General features: G+C 57.8%; 5 protein-coding genes across 5 annotated transcripts; 3 read left to right on the forward strand and 2 right to left on the reverse strand.

Annotated features, from left to right (window-relative positions):
* Nucleotides 1-2,323: 2,323 nt before the first annotated feature.
* Nucleotides 2,324-3,460, forward strand: VDBG_06151 (cystathionine gamma-lyase; the record flags this gene model as incomplete). The annotated part of the gene is made up of 1 exon (XM_003003663.1): nt 2,324-3,460. One exon carries the CDS (start codon nt 2,324-2,326, stop codon nt 3,458-3,460), a length of 1,137 nt encoding a protein of 378 aa, XP_003003709.1.
* Nucleotides 3,461-4,307: 847 nt separating this feature from the next.
* On the reverse strand, nt 4,308-5,832 carry VDBG_06152 (conserved hypothetical protein; the record flags this gene model as incomplete). The annotated part of the gene is made up of 2 exons (XM_003003664.1): nt 4,308-5,743; nt 5,799-5,832. The coding sequence occupies 2 exons, from the start codon at nt 5,830-5,832 to the stop codon at nt 4,308-4,310; spliced, it is 1,470 nt and encodes a 489-aa protein (XP_003003710.1).
* Nucleotides 5,833-6,360: 528 nt separating this feature from the next.
* Nucleotides 6,361-7,688, reverse strand: VDBG_06153 (arsenite resistance protein arsB; the record flags this gene model as incomplete). Its single annotated transcript, XM_003003665.1, has 3 exons — nt 6,361-6,993; nt 7,045-7,124; nt 7,397-7,688. 3 exons carry the CDS (start codon nt 7,686-7,688, stop codon nt 6,361-6,363), a joined length of 1,005 nt encoding a protein of 334 aa, XP_003003711.1.
* A 4,552-nt stretch (nt 7,689-12,240) lies between these two features.
* Nucleotides 12,241-17,204, forward strand: VDBG_06154 (conserved hypothetical protein; the record flags this gene model as incomplete). Its single annotated transcript, XM_003003666.1, has 5 exons — nt 12,241-14,206; nt 14,302-14,557; nt 14,694-14,762; nt 14,818-15,978; nt 16,760-17,204. 5 exons carry the CDS (start codon nt 12,241-12,243, stop codon nt 17,202-17,204), a joined length of 3,897 nt encoding a protein of 1,298 aa, XP_003003712.1.
* A 2,870-nt stretch (nt 17,205-20,074) lies between these two features.
* On the forward strand, nt 20,075-20,984 carry VDBG_06155 (glutaredoxin domain-containing protein; the record flags this gene model as incomplete). The annotated part of the gene is made up of 2 exons (XM_003003667.1): nt 20,075-20,590; nt 20,718-20,984. The coding sequence occupies 2 exons, from the start codon at nt 20,075-20,077 to the stop codon at nt 20,982-20,984; spliced, it is 783 nt and encodes a 260-aa protein (XP_003003713.1).
* Nucleotides 20,985-22,482: the final 1,498 nt, after the last annotated feature.

Genomic DNA, 22,482 nt, shown 5'->3' on the forward strand with positions numbered 1-22,482 from the left:
ACTCCACGTCCCGGAGCCGAAAGCGGGCCATCAGACGGGCGCCAGAGAGCCGGGACGACTATATGCCGACCGGGGATGGTGGATGCGCCGGTGCCCTCCTACGATGGGAGGGATTGCGTGATGCCCATGTGCTGCTGCGCTTGCAGCGCGCGCCCGAGGAGGGTCGGAGGGGGGCGCAGAGTGGCGTAGGGTGGACAGATCCGCAGATCTGGGGGAGCGAGGTTCGAGCTGACAGCCTGCGTACACAGCCCTGTGCCAGCCTGTCAAGCCTGTCTTTGCCAGGCACGAAATGCCCGTTATTGGGCCATCCGTCCAGGGCATCTGATGATGTGATCAAGCAGAAGCGACAAGATGGAGGGGGGTTTCCCAAAACATGAGAGCTTCATCAACGCGCCATGTCAAGGGCTGGTCTTGGTGCAACACCCCACCCTATGCGTTTTAATAGCCTACCTTGGCGAATACTCGGCATTTGAAGGACGGTACGTGACTGGGTTGTCGGGGTTTGCTAAGGACGTGTCAAGGCCATTGGCGGCATTCAATATGATGTTAACACGCGCCTCCGATGGGCAAGAAAAGTGAGCGAACCCAAGATGCGGGGTCGAGTGCGATAAGGCCCGTGAAACCATACGCAGGATCGGGGTCCATATGCAACATGGGTTGTCTGATCCATGTGTGCGAGTCCGTGTGTCCGTGTGGCCCAACAGAAAGGACTGCCAGGAAAAAATGCAACCATCTTGAGTCGCTCATGGTTGGCGTTGTTGGAAGGAGAATAGCACCAGGGTTGGCCCCTCCATGATCCTTGGAGCGTCGGCCGTACCATTAGTCACGTCTGACCCGAAAGTGGCCGCTCGTTGAGCCGCGCCCCTCGGGTTTCGGCTTTGAAATACACCTGACGGGCAAGCCTGATGATGTCAGGACGGAAAACAGAGGACAGACAGCAGACTCTCGGCAGGGCGCGTGCGACACGCTGCCTCGGCCGCATGTTGTGATACTGGGTCAATATGTCAGCAGCATGAGCATGAGCATCAGCCCCCGGAGTGTCGCTCTCCAGACGGCCGCCATGACCGGATTGATCATGCCGCCGCAAAATGACGGAAGCGCCCTGGGAGGCCAGGTTCGAGGGTAATGAGCACCTTCCAGGTTCTCGATCGGAGTGTTTGAGCGGGCCCCTCTCGTTCGTGGACCTTCTGGAAAGCGGAACGGCTTCTAGCGGTGAGCTCAAACCCGATGCTTTCATCTGGACATGGATAGTCTGCTGTCCCTCCTTCCGTAATGGTGACTTTGCTCCATGCCCATCGATAGATGAGACCTCAGATAATGCAGCAAGGGGGCACTACGGATGCCGCCATCGTTGATCACATCATACCGATGCAAACGCACCAAAGAGGTCGTCTCGAGACATGGGCAAACCCTAAAACAATAGTTAAGGGACAAGCAAACATGCGAAGGGGCCTTGTTGATCACGACATTGCTGGGCCAAAGACATGCACCCGGAAGGGGAAGGGAGGGAAACGGCCAGTTTAGGGGGGAGGGGCGTCGTTGAGTCATCATCGGGTCAGAGACGGGATTGCGTGATCGAGCTTGTCCCAGAGCCGCAGCCGAAAGGGAAAAAAAAAAGTTGAAGGAAAAATGCAGAAGAAAAAAAAACGTTCCATTCCCGAGACGGCGGGGACATTGATGGGCCTTTGACGGGGAGATACCCGGGCGATTTATGAAGTGACCCGCAAACGACGAGGTACCGTGCTGTAGGTACCTACTTGTAGGTAGGTAAGGTAAGGTAGTTAGTTGGGCGTTGGCTGTTCAGAGGGACAGCTGTGAGAAAACAGATGGTTCCAGTGGTGTGCACGCTGTACTGTCCCCTAGTCCGTTCCTTAGGCAGGCAAGGCAGGAGGTACCCTGCAGATGAGTGCGGGGCAGCCGAACGACGGATCGCCTGATGGGGCAACAGGAGCTAAGGCCGAAGGGTACGTACCCGCCAGCTTATCGAGCAGGAAGCTGCTTAGCTCACGCCCAGCGAATGCCGCTGCCCCTCCATCCCTCCATCCATGGACTTCGACGCTTCACCGGGCGGGCGCCAGCAACCTTTTACGTTTTTACCCTATAATTACGACAAGCCCTTTCCTCCCCCCTCGTCATCTCTGCCTTCTACTCCATTCTCTCTTCTCCGTGTCGTCTCTTGAAGCTCTCTGCTGGCCTGTTGATCTCCATCGCCGCAGCGACTTCATTCACCGTGATAACACGATCTACCCAGGATAGCCAGCCAACCTTCCAGGCATATACCATCAACACCACCAGCTCCTCCTTCACAACCACAGCCGCCACAATGACCGTCCCTCTCGCCGATCACCCCATCGAGACGCCGCCTCGCGCGCCCTCGCCTGTTCACAACTTTGGCACCCTTGCCGTCCACGCTGGCAGCCCCCACGACCCCACGACCGGCGCCGTCATTGAGTCCATCTCCCTGTCGACGACCTTTGCCCAGACTGCCGTCGGCAAGCCTGTCGGCGAGTACGAGTACTCGCGCTCCTCGAACCCCAACCGCCACAACTTTGAGACGGCCGTCGCTGCGCTCGAGAAGGCCAAGTACGCCCTCGCCTTCTCTTCCGGCAGCGCCACCACCGCCGTCGTCCTCCAGTCGCTGGCCGCCGGCTCGCACGTCATCTCCGTCTCGGACGTCTATGGCGGCACCCATCGCTACTTCACCCAGGTCGCCAAGGCCCACGGCGTCAAGGTCACTTTCACGCCCGAGATTGAGGTTGACATCTCGGCCCACATTACGCCGCAGACCAAGCTCATCTGGATCGAGACGCCCTCGAACCCGACCCTCCGTCTCGTCGATGTGCGCGCCGTCGCCACCCAGGCCCACCAGCACGGCATCCAGGTCGTCGTCGACAACACGTTCCTGTCCCCCTACGTCCAGAACCCACTTGACCTCGGCGCTGACATTGTCGTTCACTCGGTGACGAAGTACATTAACGGCCACTCGGACGTTGTTATGGGCGTCGCCGCCTTCAACTCGGACGACCTCCACGCTCGCCTCTCTTTCCTTCAGAACGCCATCGGCGCTGTCCCCTCGGCCTTTGACTCGTGGCTGGCTCACCGCGGCCTCAAGACGCTGCATCTTCGCGCCCGCGAGCCACGCGCAACGCTACGGCCGTCGCCACGGCCCTCGAGGCCTCGCACAATGTCATCGCCGTCAACTACCCCGGCCTCGACTCCCACCCCCACCGCCACATTGCCCGCAAGCAGCACCGCGATGCCATGGGCGGCGGCATGCTCTCCTTCCGCATCCGCGGCGGCCACGCCGCGGCCGAGAGCGTTTTCTGCCAGGCTCACCCAAATTTTCCACCTCTCGCTGAAGTCCTCTCGGGCGCGTCGAGTCGCTGGTCGAAGTCCTCTTCGAAGCATGACCCAACGCCGGCATCCCCCGCGACCAGCGCAAGGCCGGCGGCGTCTTTGACGACCTTGCCGGCATCAGCTGCGTGTCGGAGACGCTGCCGACTCGTCGCGACGTCATCAGGGGCGCTCGAACGGCGCGTCACGAGCAGAAGATCACGCTGACAAATGAAAACAGCAACGCAACGAACACTAAGGCTTCTCTCGTCTTCTTTCAGCTGATGACATGAAACGAAGAGAGGGGGAAGGAGTATGTCTGCGTGGTGTGTGGCGGCAACATAATATTTGCACGAGAAATTCGGAAGGCGCATGGCGACGATCGATTGATTTTTTTCAATCATCAAATCTAAGCCATCGGGAAAGGGGGTTGAGTAAACGATATACAGAGCACGAAAGAAAAGCGGCTTGACGACATTCCGACTGAGAAGGATGGCGCGGGGCTGAGAAATTTCGCGGTCGCGGCTGAGGCTGAGGCTGACCGCCGAGGCAGAGTGACTACCTTGGGCCAGCACGTCATTTGGCGGGGGGGTTGCGTGATCACAGGGCTGCATGACAGTTTCTCTTGTTTTGGGGGGGATGGGAGGTTTCCGTTTGCGAGGGATGACAGAAATCGTGGGGGGAATAGATGAGATGAGAAAAAAATAAGAACAACAGTCTTGACTCTGATTTGGAGTTTGGGTGCATTAGCCTGTGATTGGGGTCGTATCAGGCAGGCTAGACGAACGAACGGACGGCAGTATTTGTGGTCAGGAAACGAGAAATCGCATTGTGAAAACTACTTAGACGAACGGAAGGGACTCGTGGGGTATCTTTTGTTGCTGTATGTGTGCTCGACAACTCCATCAAAGACGCAAAACCCCGCGGGCTTGCCAGACGGAATACTGTACATCTATCTACCTCGCGACAACAGCTCACTCGTCGAGAAAATTCATGTTGAGCAGGTTCGCCGCCAGCCAGCCGCCTTCCTGCGCCGGCTCTCCGGCGATGCCATCGCGCAGGGCCGCCTCATCGCGGTGGCGCTGAATCTCGTTCATGCCGCGAAACGCCGTGTCGGCGATCGCGTGCAGCGTCTGGAGCGTGCCGGCGTTGGAGTTGGGGTACAGGCCGTCGAGGCTGCGGTGCCAGCGGCCGGTTGGGTCGTCGACGGCCGCGTGGTGGGCGTTGGCGTCGTAGTCGACGATGGCGAGGGCGCCGGCGGGGCGGGGTCGGAGGTTCGCGACGAGGTGATCGTGGCTGCTGTTCTCCGGGAGGAAGACGACGGGGCGGACGGCGGGCGGCGGGGACGGCGGCTGGGCGTAGCCGAGGGTCACCTCTACGAAACGCTGGGCGAGGCTGCGGCCGAGGCCGCTGGGGTCGACAAAGTCAAAGTCCGGGCTGGCGGCTTCGGGGAGGATGGAGCCGCCTTGGAAGAGGTCTTCGTGGAGAAAATGGTCGTAGCTGAGGGAGGAGGCGCGGACGAGCTCGAGCTTCGGCGCGAGGATGCGGAACTGCATGGCCATCCACAGGTTGTCGTCTTCGGGCCGCTGGTTTGGCAAGCCGATCCAGAGGGACTTGGTCGTGTCCCGGTTGTGGGTGGTACTCTGCTCGACCTTGAGGTACACCTCGTTGAGGATGAGGGTGCGGAGCGTGGATCCAAAGTTCCAGGCGGCGGACTGGAGGTTCATGGGAGAGATATCGAGGCGCTCGAGCGCGAGGCTCGTGAGGGAGGGGTGGGCGTGGAAGCTGGGCGGCACAGGCAGCGCGAGAGCCCGCCACTCCATTATGCTGGTAAGCCAAGCTTTGGTTTGTTTCAGGAGACCGCGCGGTGGGCGGTCATCGTCGGTGCCCACGAGGCGGAGGCTGTCGAGTGACTCGGCGATGCGGAACATCTCCCAGAGGAAGCGACCCCAAGCGGTGAGGATGCGTGGGTCTGCGAGCTCGACACGGCGGATAGTGAACATGGCGTGTTTGAGCCCAGAAAACACGTGCATCATGCTGCGCACATCGCTAGGGTTCTTCCATAGGTTGTAGATGGTCTGGTCCGTGATGTTCTCGATAACGAGAGTCTCCAGCCTGACAGGTTCTGGGCCGGTAGGGTCCATGTTCTTAAATCGTTCGGCGAAGGCGGAAAATGTGTTGGCCAAGATCATGGTGGCAGTGTTGCAGCGCTGACCGACGAGCTGGCAGGGAAGATTGATTCGAAGCCGGTTAATCTGATCACAATTGAAGCACATGTCGAGTAGCCTCTTGTGATAATCAATCTCGGTGAACGAGGTATCGCTCATGCAGTATCGATATTGCAGAGAGTGGATGAACTCCTTCATGCTGGGAAGAGGTTCGAGAAGCGTTGACAGAAATTCAACCTCGACTTGAGGACTCGTCAGCTGGACAATGTGATTGCGCAGGGGCCGACATATACTGACACTCGTCACGCAACACCATCATGTCAATGTACATGCACTTGGCGTATTTGCCGATGGTTTGGAGGGCATCGACATCCGGAATGCGACGGCCGCTCGCTTTGCTCAAGCGACTGAAATCCAAAGCAATGGTCCGGCACGCAAACAGCTTTAAGAATCGATCGAAAACACGGCAGACTAGGCGCAGCTCTAGCACGGTATTCCGAGGCCCCTGCTGGGCACACTGCTGTAGGATAGCATCGATGAGCTCTCGTGGGAGGCGGTCCATCGGGGGCTTGTTGTTGGCTAGCGCGGCAAGATTGTATTCAACAAAGTAGGAACGATGCCCCGTCAGCTTCAGTTCGCTTCCTCGTCACAAAAAGAGACCTAGTGTATTGCATTGATCCTCGTCCTTGCCGGTAACAATGTGGAAGCAATGTCGACATTGAAGAGGGGACGTGAAGGAGGTGCTGGCCGGCGGTGGAGAGCTGTGGACCTCTTATCGGGGGGTGACCGATAGATAGCACGGGCCAACAGACGTCGCCTTCACTTCGGACCCCACGTTGCTGCCATCCAGCATCGGCTTCTAGTCCTTCCAGCCAGTCTTCCTCGCATACCACTTGACCAAGTATACCAAAGCAATGAGGACTGGCACCTCGATCAGCGGCCCGACAGTAGTGGCTAGCGCCTCATCCGAATCAGCTCCGAATGACGCCACGGCAATCGCGATTGCCAGCTCAAAATTGTTGCTGGCCGCTGTAAAAGCCTGGGTGCTTGCCAGTCCATAGCGAAATCCCAGCCTCCGCGTGACGAATAGCGTTGCAAAGAAGATAACGGTAAAGTACACGAGCAGAGGAGCAGCCACACGCACCACTGACACGATCTGATGCACGACTTGAGCACCCTGTGACCCAAAGAGAACGACGATGGTATAGAGTAACCCAATGAGCGACCACGGCGCCAGGAAGGGGATGATCTTTTTGGAGTATGCATCGGCCCCCACGGTCAAGAGGAACCCGAGGCGTGTGACAATGGCAGCGCCGAGTGGAATGCCAAGGAACACACCCACGGCCGTGGCGACGGTCGAGTACGATACGACGAGATCATTGTTGCCACCGATGACGCGGAGGAACAGCAGGGCAACAGGAGCGAAGAGAACGATCTGAAGGAACGAGTTCACGGCGACGAGTATTGCACAGTAGTCATTGTCACCACCGGCCTGTGATCGTCAGTCGTGCAATCCAGCGACGCAGTGGAAGAGTCAACTTACCAAGTTCGTCCAGATCAGAACCATGGCGATACACCGTGCAACGCCGACAAGGATGAGGCCGTTTCTAAGTCCCTCCTGGTCTGGAAGGAATGCCCAGCCCAGAGCAAGCTATTGTGTGGTCAGCTATGAGCGCAAGAGGTTCGTGCGAGTAGTTTTACCATGAAGAAGGGCGCCACGATCCAGTTGACGACAATGCTGAAACCCAGCTGGATCCAGATCTTCGCGGGTGCGGAAGATAATGTGCAGCTTCTCGTACTGAACCTTGCACAGTATGGGATACATCATGACGAGCAGACCAATGGCTAGCACGGTCAGTGAAGAGTCTCTTGTCCCGGGGCCTCGGTATTCTTACCAATTGGCACAGATACACCAACGAATTTGCCCTTTTGCAGCGCCGGCCCGACGCTGGGCACGAAGTTACCCAGCAGGATACCAATCAACATGGCCAGGAAGATCCAGACAGCCAGATATCGGTCCAGAATTCCGAGGGAGCTGAAAGTCGACTTTTGCGAGCCTGTTGGAGGAACCTGTTGCTCGACATCTGCTGCACTTCGTTCTGTCTTGGGTCCGTGGCCGACATTAACAACCTCGTTCGGGCCAATTTTTGGCTCTGCAGCCAGTGGCACTGTTGTATTTGTTGTCATGATTTAAGAGAGGATGAATGTGCATAGAAAATCTCAAGACAGGAAGTGTAGAAAAGATGACACACAATCACCAGATCCAGTCTGTCTTCCTAATTTTGAAGGCACGATACTCGAACATGAACAGAGGGACATCAATGGGCAGGCGCCAGAGTCCACAGCGTTGAACCAATCATAGCACGCCAGTGACATTCACTCTCACTGGTTTTTCTCTCGTTCGGAGCAAAGCGCTGTCCAACGGGTGCTGGCTGGCGACGGTACCTTATCGCTTATCGCAGACTTCTTCCGGGCCGGGGTCGCACCGAGCAAGCCAGGACGATGTGCCCCACCTGGAGAAGCCAAAACCATTGAAAGGAAATCGCGAAAATTTCCATCCCTCTCCTGCCAACCTTTCCACCTCTTCTCCCAGCATTGAGTCTCAAACATTGTGTCACCAGTCACCATGACCATGATCCGGGTCGTCGCTCATTTTCCCGCCTCAGGAGCACGTCATTCAGCATTCCTCTCGTTCTAGCCATGACTTGATCTCCTGGATTTGATCCTGGATTGGACAATGTTGCACGATCCCCAATCGAGCCTGGCCTTGATCTATTTGATCGACTCTCGGCCAACAGGAGGACAGTGGCAGCTTCTGATTGTCTAGCATTCTACGAGCCGTCGGTCGATCGCCGATCAAGATCATACATGCCGTGACGCTGGCGTTGTGCAAGTGCCGGCGCGTCTCGCGACAAGCGGCAACGGACGCCGCTCCGACGAACGTCCTACCAATGGAGACATACTGACTTACAGCTCTCCCTCCCCTTTGAACCACCAAACCAAATCAACCACGGCATTAGTGTGTACAGCAAATGAGCTACCTGTGCTCCCCTTGCTGAAGGAATATCCATCGTGCCAAGATGAAAAACACATGCCCTACCATTACCAAACACCCATGCCGCTACTCTCTAAGGCTTGGGTGCATGAAGATGGGGCAACAAAATACATCTCTCCCTCGCGACATGCTAGTTATCTCCGCCGAATACAAATGGCCAATGCGTGAATCAACTTGGTTTGCGACACGCTGGAATCCTGTTGTCTCTGGCCCTCGGTGCAGAAGTGTCGGATTGTCAAGAATCCGATCATCAAATGATCGTCAAATGGCCTTACCGTCGTCGAATCAACAACCGAAATTGTTGTCATGTTGGTCTCTGTCAGTTTCGCACTCGCTCAAGTGTCGACCACGAGTTCTGTTGACTGACCTGACGCGCCTCTTTCTGTCGAATGGCGTGGGGATCGACAGGAGGGCTTCGCTTGCCGCCCAACCGCTCCACGCGTTCATCAGACTCCGTCAAAACAAAGTAAATGCGCGCCTCCTGTTATTGATGATAGTTCGATCAGCGGCCACGTTCCTCCCAGGAGCCTCGGTGAGAGCAAAGCAGCAATTCCTCACTCACTGCTTACCCTGCTCCCTTTCTCCTCTCCGCTGGCTCCGTCGTCCGATCTCCGTCCTGTCGGCTCACTGGTCGACCAAATAGCACCCGATCAATCACTAGCTGATTGCTTCAATCGCATTTGGTCCTCGTAAACTCAATCCAGGAATTCCTCTGGGCGGTGAGCACATCCCCTGGTCTCCCGCACAGAGGAGTCCCGGTTAGCTCGGCTGCGGGGTCACCAGGGGGGGAGGGGGCGGGAGGAAGGTTGGCAGCATCGCAGTCAAGCACTCGTCAGACCATTTTCACTGCCGCTTTGGGGGACAAGCTGACTCCTGCATTGACTGGCTAACGCGCTGTAAGCATGAGAATCCGTACCAAAATCGAACAGGTGAGGCACAGGCCGCGGTGTCAACGGATCTCCCCCTGGCCCCCAACCCGGCCAACTGACAAGAACTGGTGGTGGAACGCACTGCGCATGCCGGCCAGGCAGCCAAGGGACGACACAGAAGCAGCCGAGGGGCTCCCTTTTCAGGGTCTTGCTGCGGAACCACCATCCTTGCTCAGCTGAGGAGCCCCTGATGCACAAGTCGCTCACCAAGGCAAAGCTGCACGGCCATGGGACTGCAATTTTAGAAGTGTCCGGTCTGCGCAACCGTGCCCCCCTCAATGAACTGCTGCGCGTGATGCCAGGCTTGCGGCATCTTCCATCGTTCGTCTCGATTCGGACATGCACCGAGTATCGCAAGCATCGACGGCATTGCAAATCGCGTCTCAACCCTCAGGAAGAGGCTCGGGAAGAGGACGAGCACGGGCAGTGGGATGACGAGGTCAAAGTAGTCACGAAGCAGTGTTTTGGACTATTAGGTTCGGACATCCGCGTTCGGTTGCAACACAACAGACGGGCGGCCCGCCGTGGGGCCAAAAGATCACTGAAGGACAGGTATGGTGGATGGTTGGACGGAATGACGTCCGACGTGGCTCCCTTTCTCCGGATAGACGACATCCCACGAACACCCTAATGACCTGCCTCGGCCGAGTCACGCCCCATTCGGTGTGGCCTTGGCATTGGCCTGAATGGGGCGGCCACCTGGCGTGTCACACATTGCATCGCGCCGGCGAGAGCCATCCATTTTGGCAAGTTGTGAAGTGGCTGACATTTGATGATGCGTCTGGGCGGAGATTGAGCCATCGTTATGCACGGCGAGCCCTCAGGTCATGCAAGCCATGGAGGTTATCCGAGCCACTGATCCTCACATCGTCCAAAACCAACGCGACTCACTCGCCAGCGATTTACTAAAATCTAGCCAGGGCAGGTCGAGGGGCGGCCCCAGGTGCCTTAAGCGCCTCTCAACGCTAGCGAAAGCTAAGGCCGAATCCTCACACGACAGGCGAGACATGCTGATCAGTGGTGCATGAATGGGCTGTCATTCAGAGAGCAAAGAAGGCTTCGAGCCCACTCCCAAAGCAGCAACCTCACCAAGAAGAGGCGGAGGCTTGGGCGGGCGCATGCACTGTCCCCGGCCTCGGGTTCCCTGGCCTTTCCGCCAAGCGACCCTGATTTTTTTTCATTATTTTTTCTAACCAGGCCAGGTTGCTTCAGGGGTCAGGGTCGGTCGGCATGACAGAGTGAGCTTCAGCTTGTGCTATGAAATGCATTCTCTGCGCTGTGTCCGTGCTAGTGCGCCATCCTCTCGACCATCGGTGAGAGCGAAGACATCAGCAGGCTAGGCGGGAAAAGAATGAGCGACAAAATTCGATAAAGCGGAGGCAAAGAAATCTCGCTGCGTCATGGGAATTGCGGACTTGATTGCGATGGCCCGTTCGTGTCTCGAGAGCCAGGTTGGGGCCTGCTGTGCCACCATGTCAGCCTGCGGGGGGGCGACGACCGCAGGAACAACCAGCAACAGTTTGGATTCGATCAGCAAGACGAGACGCTGAGGCGAGCAAGCGAACGACTGAGTGGACCAGGCGGGGCGTCGACAACCTGACGCGCTGCTTCTGCTATCCGTGGATCCCGAACGAGCAAGCTGCCCTGGTCAGTCTTTGGTCGGGTGGCCGTGTCCGCTGGCCTCTTTCTGGTCTTGGAAGGCCTGCCTTTGTGACCTTGGGAGGTCGAGAAGATGCTCACTCCATCATCGTCTATTGTTATTGACAAGAAAGTTCCGCAACTGGCCGCCCCCGCTCTCGTACCACGAACAAAGGCATCGACTGGACCTGAGGCGAATCCAGCAAGCAATACGACGTCTTCTGGCATCTCCATCTCATCATCGCATACGCCCCTGTCCGCTCACCCCTTGGCCCGCCCTGTCCTTCCCCCCCTTCAGATCGCAGATCGGGCGGTGTCTCGGAAGCATTAGTGGGCAGGCGGTTATTAATCTGCAACAGTACCGACAGCAGTGACAAGACCTTTTAACATTACAACTCCTCACTGTTACGACAGGCGTTCCTCACTGAGCTCCGCCGCGAGTTGACTAGCCTTCAGCCCGCCGACCGAACTAGCTCCCCCCAAGCCCGCCTAGGCAGACCCAAAGGAGGCAAGGCACAGCCTGCAGGGAATCCGTCTTAGCCACCGTCTTAGCGATCCCATAACCATCCTCCTCTTCCCTTTCTGATATCTGAGACGTACCCGCCCAAAAATCTCACGCAGGGGAAAGCCTCTCTTGAATTCTTTCACCTTTCGCCCCTTCGACTTTCCTGTCCCTATTCCAACGCCAAACCCGCCCGCACAGCAATTTGCGGGACTTGACTCGTGCTGATAGTACGAAGCACGACGGACGGGCAGACCAGACGAAAGGAGCGCTTTCTTGTCTCGCTTCGGGTCTCCTTTGTTCATATCCCACTCTGCCGGCCAGAGATACAATTCTCTGTCATGACGCCGGCGGCCCCGAGGAGCTCTTGAACGAACCATCGTCCTCCACCACACGCCTACCAGCATCGGCCTGTCACACCGAACAACACCGTCCAACCGAACTCGGGACTGCTTCCTTGAGCTGTCTGCCCACCATAGCACCGTAACGACTGCGCTGTTCACGACCCCCCTTCAGCACCTCGGCCATGAAATGAATGGTACCGTGCTGACGATGGCTCCGGCCGTTGGTTTTGACACTACTTCCTTTGGCCGATCGCACTCTTCCCCGGACATCATGACGCCCAGCGCCATGCCCGGCCAACACCACCGCGGCGGAGGCACTAAGAGCTTGCCAAGCTTGCCCTCGTTTGAGATTCCATCTTTCGACTCGACGCCTGATTTCGACTCAAAATTATACTTGGACGAGAGGATTGTTGCGCCGACGCAGGTCCTCAATGAAAAGAAAGCCGCAGCCGTCAATGTCGAAGCCGTGCGCACTCCCAACGATGAGAAGCCGAAGATGCTCAGGAGGTACTCCTTGGTGGAGAGGCCCAAATCCTGGCTCCCGGGTTCCAAGTCAGCGACCAGCATCAGAGACTACCTGTCGGAACGTCCGAGCACATCCGTTGGCGAGGATGCTTCAGGCTCTGGCCTTGCCGCGCCTGCACCAAGCGCGCCAGAGCCGCCAAAGGCAGAAGTGGATAGATCGGCGAGGAAACGAACAGATAGCTTCGCCAGCTTTGCACGAAAGGGATGGATGTCGTCGTCACGACCCCCCTCACCTCAACCCAGACACGAAAAGGTTGTATCGCTGGGTGGCATGAGCCGCGACAAGGCCTCGAAGAGCACATCCGCCATTGCGGCAACGACCACGAAACCCGCAACAAAGCAGCCAGCTGTGCACGTCTCAGACGCAGAGACCCCACGACCGGTTGACTCTACTAAGGGCACGACCCGCGCCTTTACTCGTGCCGGCAGTTACCTGACATCAAAAATGAAGGCTCGCCCGAATAGCATGCTCTTCCAGCTCGGCAACAACAACGACTCCGACTCGACGAGCTGCGCTTCTTCGGCCACCAGCCTAGCACCCCCGACGACGACATTTACCATCGAGCACCAAGGCACATTCAAAACAGCCTCCTTCGCCGAAGGCAGCATCACATCCACCGACGAATCCTCCAACGAAATGGTGCCACATCGAGATCCTCTCTGGAGCGCTTTCAAGAATCTGGACATTGAGTTCGGCAAATTTCACGCTCGAACGGCCACGCAACGCATGCTTCTCATCAGAACCACGCTCGTGGTGTTCCTGAGGACTTACAACAACCACGCGTCAAATAAGAGTCTGTATCCCGAGGATGTCGAATTCCGCACGACTGTCTTGGACAGGTGGTGGAAAGGCATGCTCGACATGGTGGACGCGCGGGATCAGCAGCCGTTGCCAGGCGTGGACCGACCAATTCTTCTCGATGCCATCCTCATGATCATGATGCGACCCGAATGGAGACTGGTGACAACCTACATGATGCCCCTTGCAGACCGGTCACCAGCCGAACGAGTGCGCTCTCGCTCGTGGACTCAGTCCACGGATTCGTCTCTCGCTTCCAGCCAGGCTGAATTCCTAGCCGAATCCGCCGAGCATAATGTGCGGACCATGTTCGTTTCGAATCTCTTGACACAGATGGCCGTTGTGGTCGACAAAATGTCCGTTCGTCACGCGCCGCTCAGCCTGGTCAACTTCTGTGGCAAAGCATGCGCTTACGCCTTCTTCTTCGCGCCCGGTGCAGCTGACATGATGACCCGGCTATGGGGCCTGACACCCGACCTCGTTCGACGTACGGCTGATGAGTTTGGTCTGCCAAAGACCAACAACGGAGAGAGTGATGATATCGTGGCGCTCTTTCCGCCGAGCTTGGGATATCTGGGCTGGACAGACGTGAGGACGGTGACCAAGCGTCTCAAAGGCGTGCCGAAGCTGTCGCTCGCCGCGGCGCGCATCCCATGGTTCAGTCCCTGGATGTCGAGGTGGCGGGGTCGCGACACGGACCTGTTTTACATCTTTTGCAAACATTTCCATATTCTGAGCGAGGAATTCATGCCGCAAGGCCTCCCGCTTCTTGAAAAGGCCCGCTCGCCTGGTTTCGTCATGGTCCAAGCCCAGGTGCTCTCCAACATCGACTCGACCATTCACCGATCAGCCACCGCCGACAACATGGGTATTCCACCACTGTATGATGTAGCCTACGGCATGGGATGCCAATGTCATGGCGCTGGGGGGCTGCGCCGACCGGGAATCTGCTCAAGGGCATGTCGGAAAACCGATTCATCGTTTTGCTCCGCGACTTTTTGTCAGAAGACTCTTTCGACTTTGCGCCATCCCGCCACACCTTTGCCGAGGCCAGCATGGCCGTTTTGCGCGCTGCGAGCAAGAGGACGTCCCTTTTCGACCACAACTCGTGCTTTACGCTGTGCGACTTCCTTGAAGAAGCTCTGCTTGCGTACGATCATTTTGAGGACACCGACGACCCGAATCTGGACTATATCGACTGGCCGTTCTGGTTCGATGTGTGCAAGAAGATGCTGGGGTCACACAACGCCATGACGGAGATACGGTTGCTATCGTTTATATTCACAACCTGGGATGCCGTTACGGCGGGATCCCCGACGCAAGCAGGCAGTTTGCCTGGGCTGGCTTCTGACGGAGAAAACTTTTAACGAATTATTTAATCACTGGTGTCCAATGGTGAGGGCGTACTTTATGCGACTTTTGTGCTGGAGAATCTGTCGGGATGCTGGCAGCGCTAACGAGATTGATGCGTAAGTTTCATCCTCGACGTCGTCCGGCTTTGCACGTTCGCTAATCAATGATCAGCAAAATCTTCATGGTAGTAGCAGCCCGACTCAAGACGACATGGTCCCATTACTTGTACCTAAAGCAGACTGCCGAACAGTCTGGCAAGTTCCCTCCCTCGACGGCTCCATGCCTCCCTACACCCGGCAAGAAGTTCATGATCATCCGCACCGAACTCAACACACCCCAGCCGGGCCTCGGTCTCGGCTTTGACTCGTTTGCAAAGCTCAACATCAACGGCTCCAGCCAAGTCAACTCTGGTCTCATTGATTCTGGCAATGGTGGCGTCAAATCTGACAAGAAGCGCTGGTCCCTCCTCGGCAAGGTTCTCTCGATGACAGCCACGTCCGCAGGTTCTCCCACCGGGTCGGCAGGAAGCTCACCGAAGCGCAACAACAGCTGGGAAGACAACTTTGAGCAGGCGCGCAAAGATCTTGCGGCCGCACGCACCACACCCCGACCGACGACTTCGCCCGCTGGGCCTCCTCCCCCGCCGAAGCCGACAGCAAACGGTTCTTCGGCCTCGGCTTCGTCCGATGGCTCGTCGACGGGCTCGTCGCCACTGTTGCAGGAGCAGCAGTACGTCTTCAAGTTCATCTTGGGCCTGCACATCTATCAGCCCAACCAGCCACGCGAGCGCATTCTCGTCCGCCCGCGACTCCCCGCCCCCGCGCAGGCCTGGGTCACGACAAGATCGCGCAGCGGCAGCTCCCCTCGCTTGCCGGCCGCTAGGATGCCTGCGCCCACGCGCAAGGTCTCTGGCCTGAAAGAAGGTGGTCTCGTCAGTGGCGCCCGCAACGCGAGCCCTCTCTCGTCACCTCTGCGGCCGGAAGCCTCCCCACGACGGATCAGCAACGAGCCGGCGCCGCAGCTGTCTTTCTCGGCGAGCTTTACGCAATCCCTCAGCGAGCCGCTCGACCGCACGGCCGTTGAGGCCATGGCGTCCGAGGGTCTCACCACCGGCGATGACGACGCCGACGCTGACGACATTCCTCTGGGCGAGTCGCTGACGCAGCCGGTCAAGCCGGTCGGGTTCTACGCTTCGACAGGCATCTACACCGGCCGCTCTCTGGCGGAGTGGGGCGTCATTGTCGCCGAATGCAACGGTTTCATCGACCGACGCAGGGACGAGGGCGTGCTGGGCCTCAGCGAGGTCGAGGTCCCGACGCTTGGTGTCGAAGGGTTCAGGCGGATCGGATGAGGAGTGGAATGAGGCCATCCTTCTGCATTTCGTTTTCCACTTTTTATTTTTGCTCTCTGCATGTTGCGGCAGCATGGACCCTCGTGTCCACTTTGTTCTGTTTTCATCTGGGCTCGCAGCCCTCTCCTCATCGTTTTATGCTTGGGCTGGGAAATGCCCCCGGGGAGGCGCATATTATACCTTATCATGACTAGTTCATCATTCGCGTCCGACGCGCGATTCTGGCGTTTCTTCTGCTTGGTTCTTCGTGCGTCCCGCTTGGGGATGGGGGAGATGGCTTTTATGACTGTCGGTGGCTTTGTTTTTGGGGATTATACAGCATATGTTGAAATGTAGTTTAGGGTGTACTATCAATGTATCACTTGGAAGTTGCGCGTCTGCCGTTGTCTGTTTGGTGGTGATTATAAGGTTTTGATGTTCTGTGACTTGTTTTTCATGGCACGATACGAAGTCTCTGGCCTGATCGAGTTCATGATCAGGGGTTTTCTGTGGGATAGTTTGATAATTACTGCCGTCGTGGGCACCATCTTCCGCCTTCCCAGTCAAAAACGAAGATGTGTTATGTTATGTGAATCACGTTTCGCCTTGGCAGCCGATTCAATCTGACAGGCGATGATATTCGAACAAGAGAGCGCAAGTACGCAACCAACCGTCTCCTGCTGATATTATTCATACCTGACCAACCTAGGAAAGCCGCACCATACCGATTGTGTAGCCGCCTTGGCCAGCAACGTCACGCCGACTTGCTCGCCCTGACAACAGCCTGCAGCCTCTCCAGCGCCTCGGGTCGGTACACGTCGGCCGGCCGGTAGTGCTCCTCGAACTGCCGCGTCTCGGCCCCGAGCACCACGAAGCGCCTCTTCGACCGGACGAAAATGTGCGCGTCCGGCTCCAGCACGTCGAGGCGGTCGAGCGTCGCGGCGCGCAGGTAGGCGATCGGCCCCGTCTCGACGCCGCCGTAGAAGGACCAGACGGCGACGCTGCAGCGAGGGCATCGATGGATCGTCTGCGCGGCGTGCGAGGCCGTGGGGGTCGGTACGCCGACTGTCTGGCCCTCCTCGCTTTTCCCGGCCGGGCCGCGGGTCGTGGCGGCGATGCCGCTGGGCAGGGGACAGGCAGAGGGCTGGAGCGGGCCGAGGGGGGGTGTTGGTGCCCGGCAGGACGGGGGTCGCGGACGGGGCGGGGACAATGTGCGCGGTCTCGATGACGGCGTTGATGGTGAAGCCGGAGCCGGACTCGCGCTGGCAGAGGGGGCAGTGGCACGCGTGGACGGCGAGGTGCGCTTGCGAGGATGTAGCGGATGTGGCCGCAAGCGCAGCCGCCGTGGAGGGGGAAGAGGTCGGGGTTCAATGCGTAGTGAGACATTGCGTGCCAGTGGGCTGCGAGGGGACTGGACGACTGGGCGTGTTGGAGGAATGTGGGCGATGGAGGCATGCCACGAGCATCGAACTTAGCTGAAGCCAACGAAGGATGGGAAGAAGAAGAAGAAGAAGAAGGCTGGAACGGGAAGCAAAGGGGAGCACAGTCAAGGGAAGAAGGGCCAACAACGAGGAGAGTGAGCGAGGGGAAATGTGTGCGAGAGAGCAGGGCGCGTGATGGAGACGACTGGCCTATCAAGACTGGCGACACGTCCAAATGAGGAAGGGGAATTCACGTCACCGTCAGCAAAGCCCTCGTCCAGGTCCGGTCCCACGAATACCTTGTCGATAAGGATGCTATCTGCGTCTTCTTCTTGACACATGGGCATGCTCGAGCATCTGTGTTTGTTGCTGTGCGTGATGCCATTCATTCTGCTGGTGGTGGTTGGGAGTCCTCCTCCTGTTCCCTCCGCCTGCGTGTGGAATGTAGCCTTCCCCCCTCCAGCCTTGCGCGAATATTGGTGAGGCTGTCTCCCGCAACCAGCTCGGCGGGCCGCTAGGTTGCGATCTCCAAAGAGGCTGGTGTTGCAACGTTGATGATCACGATTGACGACCGTTGGGTCACGCTGTTTCGGACCCTGAACGGATGGTGGTCGTTTGACCGCACGCGTGATGGTGAACAGTCTGACGAAGTTTCATACCCCTCAATGGATGGAGGGGTTCGACTGACGACAACCTCGTCATCGTTCTGTTTGCGTCGAGTCCACGAGTTCACGAATCAATATAATGCTGGACTTTACCTCCATCCGAGTGTAGCTGGCCTCCATCACGCCCCTTGCGATACAGCACACGATCGTTCACTTCTCGCTCGCCTCACAAATTCATCGCAAACCCTCGCACTCAAAATGCAGCTCTTCGCGTTCCTTTCCATCTTTCTCTTCTCACTCCGGGTTCTTGCTGCGCCCTCGGCACACTTGCACCACCACCACCACCACCACTCGCATCGCCGGCATGTACACAAACATTCTAGCCATGTCCACGCCGATGTCCCCGCCGGGCTGCACCCAGAGGTGATCCTGCCCAGCCTCACCGGTACAGACGAGGCCCGGCAGCGCCAGCAAGAACACATCAGCCCCAGTGGTACCTGAAGACTTGGTGCCGCCGCCGCCCGAAGCCGGAAACGCCGTCTCTGAACTTCGCAGACGCGTTGTCGAGCCGGCCGTCGGCGCACGCGACGAAAGACGCCGAGGCGGAGAAAGGCCAATGTGCCGAGGAGCATGAGGGCCCACCTCGCAAAGTACAAGAGACGGGGACGCGGCCGTCGTCACTCCTGAGACGACAAACACGAACACACGACCGCAAGCCGCACTTGTGGTTCAGGAAGCGCAGCAGGCCTGCGCACAGGCATGAGGCTGGTCCTCGGGGCTGGTCCTCAAGGAGGGGAGAGGGGTCGATTAAAGACCGAGTCACTAGTTGGACGGGGTTGTGTTGCATTTCTGCCATGGTACGGACGTGGACGTGGATATGGTTTTGCTGTTTGCGTTGATTCCCAGCCGAAAAGGGCCAAGGGAAATTTGTTGAAGCGAGCGCTTGCTTTTGGGAAGAGGGGGGAATATTGGATACCAAGGGGCCACCTGAGCCCCAAATTTCTTGTTTTGTTTTGGTGTTCATCTCATCAGTCGTTTCGGCACCGAAGCCAAGAGCAGGTCTCGGGTTCGAAGGGCTCGTTCGAGCCCAGCAGTCGTTTCTCGCCAGTTTTCCATGATGTTCAGAGCTGGGTGCTCCACCGTGTATTGCACGGGTTAGTTGCTTGATTAGCTTTTTTAGTTTCACCCAATGAGACGGGATGTTATGGTGTCAACCGAAATATATTCGCCCAGAAGTTCCATGATGCTGTTGTCTATCTAGCTTACCGTGGGTATTCAACTGATGGCCTGCATGTGGAAGCCAGACTCGGCGCATGTTGAACACGGCGAACACTTTGACGTCCTGGATCAGTTTGATGCACGTACTGTACTAGATATATCTATATATAATATGGAAATTTCTATAGTAGTACATGGTTCTTCCCCTCTCTTGTCAGGTCAGCCACTTGTTGGCCGTCGGTCGTCGACGACACGGTGGTGATGAGCAGCAATCCGATGAAGCCAATGTCAGATGTATACTGTGCATACCCTGGAAAGTAATCACTGTGACAGCCCAAATATCCGCGGGAGAACTCTCCCTCGAAACATTGCGCACAGTAGAAACATCGCTCCATGATTGGCCGCGCCAAGCTCGACTGGTCGCGACTCCCCCTTTCCCGCTGCTGCCCAGAGCCTTTGACGGTCACGAGGCTACGGCCCATGCATTTGCTGTCCGTGTCCTGTAGCTCCGGCCTCTGGGAATCCGTTGACCCAACCTCAACCCCACACGTCATGCCGTGACCTGAAAGAAAGCGCCATCTCCAAGTACCCCTTTGATGCAACGTGTACCGACCGCTACCCTTTTTTTTTTCCCCCGACGTTGACCGAGAGCTGATCGCCTGGATCCCGCTTCCTCGGCTCCGTCACGCGACATCGATTGATCAGCAGCAGGGTCTATTACACACATACCAGTGCCGCCGGTAGCTCCACGACGACCTGCACGACGAACGAAACGGAAGAGGGCTGAAAGCCTCCTTTCCTGCCCTCCGCCACCAGCGCCTTTTGACAGCGCCTCTCAACACAGCGAGCGCGCCATGCCGTCGACGAGGCAGCTGCGCACGCTCGTCGTCGGCGTCATCATCGGCGTCGTCTTCGTCCTCTTCTACACGTCCCACCTGCGCCAGCACGAGGTGCGCGACGGCCGCACGCTCCAGGACTTTTACCACAAGACGGTCAGCGGGCTCGACAAGAAGCCCGCCGGCGCCGGCTCCGCGGCCGGCGCCCAGGCCGTCATCAAGGACAAGGACGGCGACGGCAACATTGACGCCGACGACGAGAAGCTCGCCCAGGACATGGCCGACCGCCTCAAGGAGGCCGCCGTCAAGGCCAAGGAGGCCGCCAACAAGAAGGCGCCCCTGCGGCCCGACGACCCCAGCGATATTGTCGGCATTGGCAACTCGGCCGCTGGCCAGAAGAAGGACGCGGCCGCCGCCGGCGCCAAGGACGTCGAGAAGAAGCAGGCGCCCGCCAAGGAGACGGACGAGGAGCACGCCGTCGAGGTCGAGGTGAATGCCATTCTCAAAAAATCACCAGGCATGTTCCCTTCACCTGTCCGTTTTTTTTTTTTTTTTTTTTTTTGGATGACGGTCACGCATGGGCGCCCTTGCTAACCTTGTCAGTCATCATCTTTTCGAAATCCTACTGACCCTTTTCAAAAAAGCAAACGGCCTGAACTAGAAAAAGCACGCCATTGAATCCCGCACCTACGTCGTTGAGCTCGCCGCACACCCCATCGGCAAGGCGCTGCAGGATTTCCTCGCCGCCAAGACGGGCCGCTCGACCGTGCCGAACGTGCTCATCAACAGCGTCAGCATTGGCGGCTTTGACGACGTGCGCGACCTGGACGAGCAGCAGAAGCTCGTCGCCAAGATTATTGACCTCGGACAGAAAAAGGTCACCATGGTCCAGCGGGCGGCGGGCGCGGCCGGACTCAAGTCATCGTAGGCGGCGGGGTCTAATCCGACCCTGTGTTGTCGTGAAAACAAAAAAAAAACCCCCAATGACAGAAGAGAAGCTTTGGAGCATTGGCAGAACAGAAAACAGAAAACAAAGCGAAAGGGACCTTGGGTCTTGCTGGGCGTCAAGGGTGCATTTTATGGCGTTTGGCGATGAATCGGTCTCTGATGAGAGGGGCATGGCCATGACCTCAAGGACGTCTTCCCGGGGAGGGAGAGAGGGAGAGCAGCATGGCCACTATCCGGCATACATGTACAGTACGTAGGCAGTCAGACTACTTGATGCTGTTTCCCCCGATCGCTTCTTTTTGTTCCCTCTGCTGCTCCTCTGTTGCTGCCGGTGACGGTCAAAGCCGCAGAATGCGGTACCTGTGATGGCGCAATGTGGTGGGGGTCCCCCCCCATCTCAACGTCCCCCTTGACCCCTCCTCCCCCGATTCAGATCCAGATGCGACACTTGCGCATCTAGGAGGTCGATCAAGAAACAATGGAGCATGCGTCACTAGCGGCAGGGCCTTGATGGCCTTAATGGCCAGGTACACTCGTCACCGAGCGGCCACGAGCCATTGAATCGGGGCCGTCTGTCCTACTCGCCGGGGACCCTGATGGCCGCTGCTGCGGATGCGGATGCGGATGCGCTTCGCTCTTCAGAGGAGACGAGCAGGCACATAAGAAGCCAAGGTCTGCCTGTGCCTCTGAGCCCTCGGCAATATCCCCTCTTGTCTGTATTGCCCTTGATTTTGTGATACACATGAAATCATCTGTTTTCGAACACGGCCCGTGTCCTTCAAACCCCCCTCCCCAGGTACCTCGTCGGCGACTTACACCGAGATCACGGCATCACTTTGGAGAAGTGGCGTCACAGGACCTAACCGGCAACGATAAGCGCTACCACGAAGCAGAGGAAACTCGTGTAGGGAGATAGCCAATGCTGGGTCCCGTTTACATTTTCGACTGAGCTTCGCGACGACCACCCACTCCGCCATTCTACATTGAATACTCGCCCAACATCGCATTTCACAACACATTACATCAGTCATGCTTTCTAAATCGCCACACAGGCCCGTCAACCACGGGCTGCGAAAGCCCCACCCCCTCGAGGGCTTCCTCGTCCTCGCCGTCGCCCCCTTCCTCGGCCATCAAGACATACAAGCCCTCCGATGCACTTGCGCCGTGAGCTGCCCCCTCTGGCCTGTGCTCGCTTTGTTCTGTGAGCTAACATGTCACATCAGACCTCCCGCCGAACCCTCGACACGTACGAGCGATCCACAGCCCGGGCCAGCATCGGCAGGACCCCCCTCTCCGGTCCCGCGCCGAGCCACCACCTCCTCACCTCCGACACCCCCGCCCGGTACGTCGCGCCGCGCGACACGTACGCTGCCCTGCGCGAGCTCGAGGACCGCGAGCGCGAGATTACCTTCCTCGTCGACACGTCGCCGTACCTGCGCTCGGCCTTCAGGCGCACAGGGATCAAGCCCGCCTCGCGG

The sequence above is a fragment of the Verticillium alfalfae genome, genomic scaffold (assembly GCF_000150825.1).
Source record: "Verticillium alfalfae VaMs.102 supercont1.7 genomic scaffold, whole genome shotgun sequence".
NCBI classification, from domain to species: domain Eukaryota; kingdom Fungi; phylum Ascomycota; class Sordariomycetes; order Glomerellales; family Plectosphaerellaceae; genus Verticillium; species Verticillium alfalfae.